At 43.4% G+C, this 12,987-nt stretch overlaps 1 protein-coding gene across 1 annotated transcript in view; it reads right to left on the reverse strand.

Moving 5' to 3' along the window:
• Positions 1 to 12,987, reverse strand: part of CELSR1 (cadherin EGF LAG seven-pass G-type receptor 1) — a 155,703-nt gene that overhangs the window by 46,085 nt on the left and 96,631 nt on the right. The window contains exons 6-7 of the mRNA XM_072357862.1: positions 2,359 to 2,516; positions 1,075 to 1,238 (exon numbers count right to left, since the gene is read on the reverse strand). Coding sequence (XP_072213963.1) covers positions 1,075 to 1,238; positions 2,359 to 2,516 — 322 coding nt within the window. The remainder of the gene's footprint in view (positions 1 to 1,074; positions 1,239 to 2,358; positions 2,517 to 12,987) is intronic.

The raw sequence follows: 12,987 nt of genomic DNA on the forward strand, positions 1-12,987 counted from the left end.
CTGAGTTCATCTGCAAAAAGAAGACTTAGTCATTCTGTAAATTAAGAGAAAATTTGGGACAAGTATCCAGCGACCACTGCAGGAGACAGCCAGATCGATCAGTGCTATACTCAGCACCTCTGCTCCCAATTGACTGTCATGTAACCAAGAAACTAACCAGGGAATGGCGATGTGTATTTTCACACTGAGGAGTAAAGCTACTTTAAGTTTTAAACCATGTGGGAACGTGCTTTGAAATGAGAAAAAAGAAATCCAATCTCAAAAACAGACTTCTTTTCTTACGTCCTTCCGGATGTTTATTTCCACAGGACAAAAACTTGTGTTTAACCAACATTAGGGTCATGAATATTAAAAAAATGCTCCAAAATAAAAAGGTAATTTGAAGCTTATGCCACAAGTTCCTTCTTATTACATGATCAACGCACCAAATGAAACACCAGAATTTAGCTCTCACACAGACCTCCATCAGGGTGAAAGGAAAGGACTTGCTGTTCTTCTGTCTAATCGACAGAGTTACATTGATGAGAACATTATGTAAATCAGAATTCATCTTTATAGATCCAGGGACAAGAAACCAACCCAGAAATTCCAATAGGCTGCTGCACGAAGCTGGCTCCAGACATGGAAAACTGCACCATTTGACTTACAGGATAAACATGATTCATGAAAAAGTCACTATAAACAATGTCTTTTTCATGAACTAATCCTATTGGCTTTCAGAGCAAAGTGACACTGAATAGGTAGTTATTTCTTTGTTTAAAAAAAGAGTAAATTATCTGTGCAAATTCCTGGGACAAACTTGCGGTGATGTAGAAGGTCTAAACAAGCCCAGTCCTTTTCTGCGTGCCACTTACATGTTTAAGTGTGCGCCGTGCCACAGGCTATTGTGCGCGTCCTTGGCACAGGCGCTGACCACACCTTGCTCAAACAGACGTGGTGTGCTGAGCAGGCCTGGCTGCAGTCGTGCCAGGGATGGGGCTGCTCACAGTGCCCACCTTTCTCAAACACTGTTTTACATACAGGTAGGGCAGAGAGCTTTCTCCTGTTGACTTTTGAGCCTTTGGTCATTCTTACCCGGCAACGTGCCATTATTGGCAATGAAACTAGCCATGTCAATTGGCTTGCTGTCAATGGAGAGGTTCCTCATGCAGCCGACGAACTGCCTGTTGTGCACTGGGAAATCTTCTGGCAAGTTTGGGACACCACCAAGTAGCAGAGGGCCAGTCAGGTCCAACGATCTGAAGGAACAAAGAAATGATCATTGTTTCTCACATGCTGTTTGTTTTGGTTTGGTTCTTATCTTACTGTTTCCGTAAGCTCGTTGGAGATGTTGAGTATACTAGTGTTGCCATTCATCCCCCTCTGCTACAGCAGCATTTTCAGAGCCTGTAATCAAACAACTCTCTGGTGAAACAGCTGTCACTGGTGACAATGCAGAAACACCATAACCTGTCATGTAGGGGTTGCCATATGCACACAGAACCCAATGACCTGTCTTTAGCAGTGGCAAACATGAGGAAGAAAATGAAGATTATGGAAAAACATACAACTGTGGGTCAATTCTTTCTGACTCCAGTAAACCAGGGGCTGGTTTAGACTCCACAACAAAAGGGTTGAGGTGCTGCAGCCTTTTGTGTAAGGACTTCATTATCATACAGTGCCAATCCTTATTAAGACTTCTGAAGATTTTATTGGTGGAAGTAGATTCCACTGATTGATTCCAGACTGCACAAAGTCTTGAATTATCCCTCATTTTTATGCTGCTCTCTCTCCTTGGGATTCTAGAGAAGCATGTGTTTATCAGTGACTTTTCTGCTATCACTCATTAGTTTATACCCCTATACGCTATTTGTTGTCCGTTTTCTCTTTAAACTCAATAGCAATAATCCTTTTGGTCTTTCCTCACAGGAAAGGTTTTTTCTCATACCTGATGAGTTTCAGTGACTTTTTCTGTGCCTTCTTTATTTCCATCTCCTTTGAAAACAAGACCATTAACTGGAAGTATTAAGCTTTTCAGCTACCTCTTTCCTAAAAAAGTTTAACAACGTGTTTGCCTCACTCTCTACATTTTCAAGAGTGGATTATTTTCTGGGGCCATCTACACAGATTTCTGGTTCATTCTGGTGCAATTTAGGCACACGTCCATGTCTATGTGAAACTGTGCATTGCACCAAGTGTGCCAACGCTTGGAGTAGCCTCCACCAAATTTCATCTGCCAAACTAAAACTTGCCAGTATTTCTTGTTAAATTGCATCTGCTTTTCTGACTTCATCTGTTTGATTGTTAACCTCATATTGCTGACTGTTCCCTGGAGGAAGAGAACGAATGGAAAACACAAGTAATAGAGGAAATTCTTACTTCTTTGAGCCAGTCTGAGTCCCCTGGGCAGCACAGGTGTAGTTTCCAATGAGGCTTCCGAAGCGTACGGCCACTGCTGTGTCACAGTCATCCACAGTCACCACTGCCACCTTTTCCCCCGAAGGTCCATGGGGAATTCCTAATCGCCCAATGTTGGGCTTCAAGAAGTAAAGAGCACGTCATACAATGCCATATACATATAAGGATTTTAACACTGGTTCAGATAGCTTAACAGCACACTTCTTATTACTCCCGAAGAGGGACTAAAATAGGATATTGAAATGAGACAGAAAAAGCTAAGTTTACTGCCAATACCTAAGCAAGGAAAAAAAATACTCCAAATGGATGACTTCAGAGGGTTTCATTCAGGAAACCCTACAATTCAGGAAACTCCTGCCTGCCCAACCACAAGGTATCCTGATGAACAAATATGGGCACCAAAACCAGAACTATCACACTGAGCCTCATAACCTCACTGCTACCCTGTGTGCAGGAACTGTCACCCTCACTTCAACAACTACAAAAACTGGGGAAATTCAACGATTCCAGGAGACAGGAAAGCTGATGGGACCACAGAGAATCCAAACCCCATCATCCCCACCACAGGCCCATCCTTGCTCTCTGGTACACATCCACTAATTTCCCAATGCAGGGGTACACGATCTACCCCACATCACTGACAGGGGACCACATCTGCTGCACAGACACTGTACAGCCTCAGGAGACTCATCCCTCTGGTGGAGAGGTGTGTCATTATGGTGAAAAAAGAGAGCACATGTAAACAACAGCACGAGAGCCCTGGTGAAGAGCACAGAAAGTGTGTAAGAAAACTCATTTTCACACTGGCTTTGCTGCTGTTTCTCTGTGAGCAAAGGGACACCTCACAAGAGTGAACAAGTCAGGATCTGACCCAGACAAGCAGCGTAACTGAAAGCCAAGATATACTTTTAGGATATGCTGATCAACAAGTGTTGAAATCACAAGAACATGGAAGCTAGCTGGGCATTACACTGTAGTCTGCTGTACATCTGCTTTAGAACACACACGGTTCAAATGCGTGCTGAAATCCATTCTTTGTAGAGCAAGCAAGGAAGCAGTAAGGGGATAAAAGCCAGTTCCTCCTGCTACAATTGTACACACATAAATACATTAAAATACTTAAAGTCATCTCATCGTCAGTAAAGACAGCAAGATTTATTTGTAAGAGTAATTACCCTAACGCAGAAAAAAACCTTTTAAAAAGATGTTTCCTGGTGTCAGTTCCAGTTGGAAAGTATTTTCCACTTCCTCTACTTAATGTGAACTAATGTGATCACACAGTTTGGCAGCTATACAGTATAAGGTTTTGACCTCTCCTAACTCACATGAAGGCAGATTTCATTTTTCTGATACTCCCTGGGCTGTGCTGCCGCCTCGCCTGGGCAGACAGGAACCAGATATAGTTTTGGTGCTGAAAATATTACGGTGGAAACGATACTGAGCAACTTCTCAAAGTAAACAAAAAAACAACCTCAACACATGAAAAACAAAGTAGCCGACAGGCAGACATTCCCTTCCAAAATTAAAATGTTTACATTCTGGGTGCTGCTTCTATTCATTCAGAGGAATGATTTGATTAACATTTATGTTCTCTTGCTTCACTGAAATAATCTATTGTTTCTTACACGGGAGCCTTGACAAAGGAAGGGTATTTACTCTCGCAGCAGGAGGGCTCTGCCCAATGTTAATCAAGACTGCAACCTGATGAGATTCATCAGTTTGCAGCTGCTCCTTCACAGTCAAGCAGCCTCAGTGCTAAATGGATTTTTTTCTCCCTTCTTTTATTTAACATTGAAATTGCAAAGTTTTTTCTTTAGATGCTGACTGGCAACTGCAGTGCAGACCTCTGGCATCTCTTCAGCTCTGATGACCACACAGAACCATGAGCTGAAGAAAAATAAATGAATTACTCAAGTGAATGAAAAAAAAAACCCCGTACGCAGTACAAACCCTCCTTAGTTCAAACATGTCACGACTTACTGAACATGCTATGGGTCCCATTTGATAAAGCTGGCCAAAAATGAAAGAATATGCTGCTGAGAAAGGAAAGAAATTCTTTGAGTGATTTAATGTGATCTGGACTTCTTATTTCTGTCCCACGTAATATACTACTCATCTTCTCAGGACACAGCTTAGGGAATGTCTGATATCTGAAATGTTGTCAACAAAACCAAAAGACTGGAACTGCGGGAGCCGAAGTTAGGAGTTCTTGCAGCATTTAATCACGAAACAGATTTCATTCATTTCTTATTTTGATTAGTATTAAACACAGTTTTCTGGTGATTCAAAGGACATCTGGAGTACTATGAGAAAATAATCACTTTGAATACGAGGCTGAGAGAATTAATCACACAACATAAAAATTGGGACCTAATGACAAAAACTTCTACGGTAGGCTTAGAGATTCCCAGCTATCGATGATGGAAAAGTATAGAAGAATTAACTGTATTAATTGAGTATAAAGCTATTAAGAAGCATGGTGTGGTTAAAAACATAAAACGATCACAATGAAGAGAACAGAATATTGCGGATAATTTGTATTTCATTTATTACAAGTAACTTCAAACTAGAGCTGATGCACATTAGTGTGGTCAGGGAAACTTAACAGACCGAAAGGACTTGTGAAGACTAGCAAATGAAAGCTGGGGAAGAGTTTTGGAGCTGAGAAGATGCAATCACTGCAATGGATGCGGTACAAGAACAAATGGATAAAAGACGCCCATGAGTAACGTAGGCTGTAAATCAGCAGGTGGGACCCGGCCTTACAAGGGATGATCTTTGGGACAGTGGCAGGGGCAAAAGTTATAAAGAACTCAATTTGTTTGGAATTAGAGAAGCTCATGTAAGCTATGGGCTGACCTGTGTTGCTAAGAAAAGAAGCCATAGCAATTAATACTTGCAAAATGCTCAATAAAGGCAATTCTGAACACTAAATGACAGCACAAACATCTACATTTCAAGCATGCTCTCTGCTTCTGTGGTATATTACTGGAGCAAGACCGATCCCTACCAGGAGGAACAGCTAAAACAAAACAGTGCCAATTCACACTATTATTTTCTGGAAATGTGTTCAAGGAGTTAAAAGCCAGACTTTCATCTGGGTCCTTAGCAGTCCTTTCTGCCTGTCAGCCTCATCTCCTGAAACACCATGCTACCCTCAAAAGGCACGTTTCACTAGTGTGCCAATTCTGCACTCATGAGTAAATGTTCAGTGTGGTGAACAGGAATGTACCAGCATGACCCCCATTAGTGGCCATGCAAGTCACGTAACTGAGTTCCTGCTCACGGAACTGAAAATTTAGCTTGCACTGCCCTAAAGAGTGCCTTTTAACTTATTGCTTGCCCAGAAAGGAGCTGGGATTCAAACTTCAAAGACCACATGCTGAAAAAGCGAGTAGCAAGGAGAGGAACCAAGCAGTGCCAGAGAGAACCTGGTCACCCTTCAACAAAGCACAAAAGAATGTATTTGTCCTGGGCTGAAAACATGGGGAAAAAAAAATGCAATTGTTGCAAAGCATTACCCTTATCATCCTGTAACGATTCTTCAAATATTTGGTGTATGCTATATTAAAGTCTGCTGCATTGGTATCTATGTTTGCCTGTCATAACTGCACACAGAGTAAAGAGAAGGAAGCAGGGCCCTGACACATTAAAGCGATTCCTTCATTTCTCTTTATCCGTACAACAAGATGAATCATATTGATGTTCCTCAATGGCAGTAAGCACATAACATAGTAAATAATGGTCACTTTCGGGCTGTAGGGGTGCTGTTTCTGCCCTGGGCTGCCAATGTGGCTGAAGGCCACCTGCAGGCATTTCCTCTGGTCACAGTTGATGATGGAGTGAGAAAATGTCACTGAAAAAGTACTTTACTGGAGATGCCAGATCTGACTGCAGTGAAACCCAAGTGTGGAGCGATGAACTGTTTTGACACCATCCGACAGGCTCAGCAGAAAGAAACATATGTAGACCCTCACAGGTGCCTGAAAAAAGCTGAGAAGCTTAATCTGCGAACTTGTGTTGTATAAATGGAGCCGGATAGAGGAGAGAAGGTCATCAAAACACATATGTTTACAGTTTGCAAATCGACTGCACAAATCTACTCCCCTTCCACTTAAAACATCAGAGAGAGATTCTGATGTATCTCAGTTTCATTTGGATCCTTTCTTATTTTAAAGTAAATATTTAACTGCTGGAACTCGCACAGTTACTCATTAAAGATACAGATGGTCTAATAATGCATAGCGAGTAGAAAAGACATACAGATTAATGGATAATGGAAGCCTTGTTCTGTATGCTTTAAAACATTTATGTTACATTTTTTACATTATAAATAATATTGTTTTTAAGTCACGATGCAAAATCATTGTAGAAATTTAAGCAAATAGTCCACCTTTGGTAGATTGATCTTGTATGAAACCAGACTGAATACTGTACACATAAAAATATTGCAAAGTGCCAACATTAGTTTAGTCTCTCAACAACAGCAATGAGGATTAGCTCTCTGGATCTTACCCTGTATTAGTTAATCCATAAGATCACAGAATCTTTGAATAGATTGGGTTGGAAGGGACCGCAAAGATTTATCTTGTTCCAAATACCCTGTCACCCACTAATTCAGGCACCACATCAGGCTGCACAGGGCCCCGTCTGACCTGCTCTTGAACATCTCCAAGTACGGGATTTCCACAGCTTCTCTGGGCAGCCTGTTCCAGCACCTCACCGCCCCGTCAGCAAAAGGGCTTTCCCAAAGGTCTCACAAAAGCCTCCTCCACCTGGAACATTTTCCACCAAATTCCAAATTCCATTCTCACCCAAAAAATTGCCATTTGACTTCTTGCAAAGATGGAAAGAGTGATAGTAGAGCATTTTTTGGTCAGCCACAGAACAGCATTCCATCTTCATGGGTATTTCCTGACCTCACGCTCAAAGCTGTGCTCTGCAGTCCCAACCTTGGCCATGGCTCCTTCCATCTGTCCAGCCGCCCCACTGAGCCCAGTGAAGGGGCTGACAGTGGAGGAGAGGACTTGGCAGCAGACTGCAATTATGGTCAAGGCTTAGAGAACACAAAATGGGAACTCCCGAAAATGAGACCAAACCGATCTAGTCATGCTTGGCATCAGGAGAGCTGTTTTTCTCAGAGGATATATATAATGCCACATGCAGTAAATGCTGCCTTTCCTCGGCTCACTGTACTCATCAAAAATCTGCTTTAGAAAGTTGGCCTTTTGTCCAAATGCTTTGTGCGGAATGGTTTAATATGCAGAGCCTGGCTTGTTTGTCTTTAAGTAAGTGCGAATCTGTAAAAAGAAAAGCCATCCTGAAGTCAGTGCCAGCCTTTCAGGGTTTCCAAGAGTTTGCTTACTGGACAATAAGTTACCCTTCTGTTTTTGTTAATCAGTAGCTAATGATTTATTGACTGTTATGAGTGGTTAAAGGTTAAAAAGAATCTGTTTCCTAGCTATTTTCAACACAAAACAACACTCCTCTGCATTGTTAACCTGCTGGTTCAGACCCTGAGTGTTGCTCAGTGCCTCACACCACTCCCTTTGGGGCTCTTTTCTTCCCAGCCTTTCCAGCTACAGTGATAATGGGAGAAAATGGAGCCACCAGCAGTGGGTCCCGTGGGATGCTGCTGCTGGACCGTCCCCCTCCTGGCTCCCTGGCGCTCATTAGGCCTCCCGCCAGCCCCCCGGCCCCTTCGTTAACCCCCGGCCCCTGTGCTGCCATCCAACGCCTAGAAGGCAGAGAGCCCCTCTGATTCCCAGGCGATGCTGTGCTGCTTCAGTGGTCAAAAAGCTCATTAACCGCCTGCCGCCACTCTCTGCCTGGGCCAGCAGCCCCTGGCCGGCCCCAAGAGGAGGATAAATAAATAAGCAGGAAAAAACAAACGCATCGGCCAGCAGCGAGCAGAGAAATGCCAGTGAAGCTTAGTGCCGTGCCGTGAATTTTTCTGAGCAGTTGGGAAATTCTAGATTAGGTTAGATTAAGAGAAACCATTAATGTTTGTCTCTGCTTATTTTCAAGTTTCCCTCTAGAGATTTCCAAAGCATCTTTAAAATTAGTGATGTGAAGAACAGAAAATCTCTTACAAACATCCACTGGATCCATCCTGATGAGTCACCAGGGAAAAACAGGCCGCATCATTTCACATCAAACCCTCGTCCCTTTGATGTATGCATCCCCTTTACTCCCTGAATATTTTAATGGCATTTCTTTATACAAACTTGGCTCAAGTCTATAGAGAAACATGAGAGCCTGTGACAGTGAAAAGGAAAACCCCAAAGCTTCCCATTAGTGAATCAAAAATGCAAATGCTGAAAAGCCACCAGACCTGTTCCTTTCCTAGACAAACTCCCTGCAGCACCAGCAGTCCGCATTCAGGCTGGGCTGTGGGGCTGAGCGGGTTTTGCTGGCCTGGTTTGTTATCTCATTTTGGCTGCATCCAGCAGACAGGCTTCTCACACGGACAGGGGATGTGGCATGTGTGAGCAGCACTGCTCTCAGAGCCGTAGAGACATTGCAGCCTCATGTCCCACCTTGTGTCCCACCATGTGGCAATGGCATGGGGCCTCAGAGCCATGAAGAGCAATGTGCACGCACAGCTGGCATCCAGAAGTACTCCTTTTATCACAGAAAGAGAACAGCATCTTCACAAGTCCCATACAACTCCTGCCAAGGCATGCTCTTGCATTTGACTAATTTTGGCCCTCTGCAGCCCTCTTCTCCTCCCTGTAGTGCCCCTATGGCTGTGCTCCTTCCCCCTACCCTCTCTTCTGCCTCCCTCCCTTCTACCTGCTCCCCTCACAGCCATGTTCTCCTCCAGGTGCTCTCCTTTCCCACTTCAGCAAATCTCCCTTCACTATTTGTCCCTATGTCAGAGTACAACTCCCAAACACATTTTGCTTCCTATAAATACAGTATTTATTACATCTTACTCATGCATCCACAATGAACACATTATTGCTGTCAGGTTGCAGGTTAACACCTAGAAATAGCACAACACAGCCAACTCTCTCCCTTATCCTTGTCCCAGTTGACATCTTGCCAAGGCTGGATATTAGGGAAAGGTTCAGGTTGGATACTAGGAACAATTTCTTCCCAGAAAGAGTGGTGATGTACTGGATCAGGCTGCACAGGGAGGTGCTGGAGTCCCTGACCCTGGAGGTGTTGAGGAGCTGTGTGGATGTGGCACTGAGGGACATGGTCAGTGGGTATGGTGGGGATGGGCAGATGGTTAGACTAGATGATCTTAGTGGCCATTCCAACCTTAGTAATTCCATGATTCTGACTGTGCGAGGGCTTTGTGCAGGTGTCTGGGGCACAACTGGGTCTATTAAAGCCAGGAGTTTAAACCCACTGCCATATGGACCACGTGAGGGTCCCCCAGGCCCTCTGGTCCCCAGGTAAGCAAAGGCCTGCTTACCCTCATTCCACAGGCAGATGCAAAATGCCTGAAAAGTTCACCGGGAATTAGTGAGTTACCATAGATGTAGTGTGTGATTAAAGGGAGATAGCAGTGCACTTCAAAGTCCTTGCACTGAATTCCTGAGGTGCCATTTCAATGACTTTGCTAAAAACAGCATGCCATGCTAAATCGGTGTTTCACCCCCTCCAAAATAGAATAGAGGGTGAAAATGCTTCTTTGCAACAACAAAAAGGACAGAGGCATTTTTTGGAAGAACAACATACTTTGTCAGAAACAGAAAAGCACAAAAACTAGCGGCACATGAGGAAGGTAAATAAATGGTTGTCACCACAGGTGCAACCCTAATGACTGGGACCCAAACCTGCCAAACCTGAAGAAAATTATGTGATGCCACGGTGTCAGTGAAACAAGAACTGAACCTGTCACTGCTCCCAGCACTGAATGTTACTTGGTAACCCCCCTGCTTGTTCCCCATCTCTGAACAGCAGTTGACTCTGCAGGGCCCAGCCTTCAGCGCAGTACTGAATCTGAGGCCTGATCATGAGCTAAAGACCCTCCAGTCTGCCACTTTCCTGACTCTTCAGCTTTCAGAGGAGCTGAAAATCAACTACTGGGGAAATGCTACTAAATCTCCAAGGAGATCTGTGGTGTGAAGGTGTTCGGCAGCCCAAGACAACCCAGGCTGACCAGTGCCAGCTTGTCCAGGGCTGTCTGCAGGGCAGAAAGCCTGAAGCCACAGGGGAACACACAACTGAGGCCCAGCCAAGGGGAAGGTGGACACAGGATTTAAGCGCTGTTTGGTTTTGACTTCAAGACTGTGTGCAAAAATCCTGGGTAGTGCTTCAGAAACATCCCTTTTACATGCAAACATAAAATCACTATCACAACAAGTATGTCAGGTATTGCTTGCAAATTCTGCCAGAATAAAGTTTCAAAAGCACCGGGGAGAGAAAGACAGTAAAGCACTCTGCACTGGCCTGGCCCACTTCCTCCCTAACATTTCTCCAAGCTGTTACAGATAGCTGAGCAATTCAGGGCTGAGGAGCAGGACACACTTTGCATTTCAATGACCCTCAGATGACTTTCACTGTTTTACACTTTCATTTCCTGAGACACAGATTTAGAGGCCGGTTATTTGTTATTTTGTGTCAAGGCAATGGAATGTCGCTCTACAGCCAAGCCCTGATTTCCTTTCTCGGGTATTAATCACTTTTCACTTATCCTTTACCAGAAAAAAAATAAAAAACAAAAAAATCAACAAAAACAATAACTACTAATTGAAACATGCAAGAATAAATACCCTGATCTGAAAGAGCAGGTTGGCTGCCCTGTTATGCCCACTAAAACCTGCACCCACACAACCATGTCAGAGCAGGACCAAATAAAAGTACATACTAGCCAGGTGACCCTGTAGTCATTTCCAGGAGGTGTAAGGAATGAAGGAATGGTTGTCACAGGCCAGAGCAAGCTGTGCTAAGGGAGCATTAGATGGATGCAAAGGAGTGTAAGACTGGGACAACCCTACAGAAACACTTCTGCCTTCCCAACTCTTACCCTTCCCACCCTCAACACAAGATGGATCTCTGGATGTGTTTTCACCAGATCCTGCCCCGTTTTATGGTTGAAAGGGACTGATGTTATTATCTACTCATGCTTTTGCCTAATTAAACAGAACTCACCTCAGAACCATTGAGAATCCTGCCCCAACAACATTGCTCACTTGAGCTAAAATTTTCCCTCATAAAGGCTGACATGACTTAAAGATTTCAAAGGATGCTCAAACCACCAGAACTTCAGGTAGGTAACTGCAGATTATCTACCTTACCTGTAAATGATGCTGTGTGCTATTTCTAACATTTGTCAAGCTTTAGCTTCTGTATATCAAACCTAAGATCTTATCTAGGACTTCCATTGACCATCCTCAGGACTTCTGTGGAAGCTGTTGAGTTGAGGCTTGGCAAAGATGGGAGTCTGAATCATGAGGAAATGACTCACACCCAGAGCTATTTCTGCAGAGGTTACCTTTACTCGTGACAATTTCAAAACTGTGCTTTGAGCATGTAGGAAATGACATGTTTTGCATTCAGACATGAGGTACATTTTGTGTTTGACTAAAACAACATTTTGGTCTTTGTAAAATCCTGGCCTGCATTCAGCAGATGGAAAATCTAATTTCTTTCCCTTCCTTTGGATGATTGTAATTTTAATTGCTCGAGTTTTTTCTTTTTTTTTTTTTTTTCTTTTTTAAGCAGCCATGCCCTCTAGCACCAAAGCCCATTGTACAGATACATAGTCCAAATGCACAGAAACAAATTCCCCTAATTCAAAGGTCATACCCATATTCAGTGGGTATCTCCAGCAGTAGCTACCACCATGCTTTAAGAGCATACAAGTCTACCCACCAAAAGCATAAAAATCCACTGATTCACAAATTTCTCTTCTTCTAAGCTGTCAGTAAAGTACCATGATGGCATCTGACTTCTCATGTTGGTAACTCAGTAAAAATTCCTTGGCCTCTTTAGTTGGAAAGTAAATTAAACACACATGCCTCTCTGGATACTGGTAAAATTTCTGACCCTGAATGGCAAAGCAAGTGAGTTTTTCAACAGAACAGCTTTGTTTTTCTTTCCTGTATAACTGAAGAAACTCCTCTCTGACAAAATGAGGCACCATACTTAACCAGGTAAGCACTGACAAGTAGACTGGACTGCAGCTCTGTCCCCCTGTCTTTTTGGTGTCCTGCAAACTTTCCCATGCTTAAACTGTCATGAAAACTCATGACTTTTTCAGTATCTACTATGCCCTCCCTCCCCTCCAAAAAATATTTGCTTAACACTGCAATTAATGCTCTGCATTTTTTACCACCAGGAGATGCCAAGAACTGCTGGAGCAGGACCGAGCTAATCACAGACACTGTGGACACAGCAAGTTTCTCTGAGACAACAGAATCCAACTCTGGAGGGCCCACATCTGATCAACAGTGGCAATATCATAACCTTCAACAACTTCTTTGTTTACTCAGCAAATCTCCCTCAATCCTTTAACAAATTACTCTGGAAGCCACCAAGAGGATTAACTTCAGAAATTCTCCCTCAGATCACAATTATGTCTGCTCAGATGTCACGAGTGATAGACATTTACATAAGCCGTATCTAATCTTT

Source organism: Excalfactoria chinensis, chromosome 1 (assembly GCF_039878825.1).
Source record: "Excalfactoria chinensis isolate bCotChi1 chromosome 1, bCotChi1.hap2, whole genome shotgun sequence".
In the NCBI taxonomy this organism is placed as follows: domain Eukaryota; kingdom Metazoa; phylum Chordata; class Aves; order Galliformes; family Phasianidae; genus Excalfactoria; species Excalfactoria chinensis.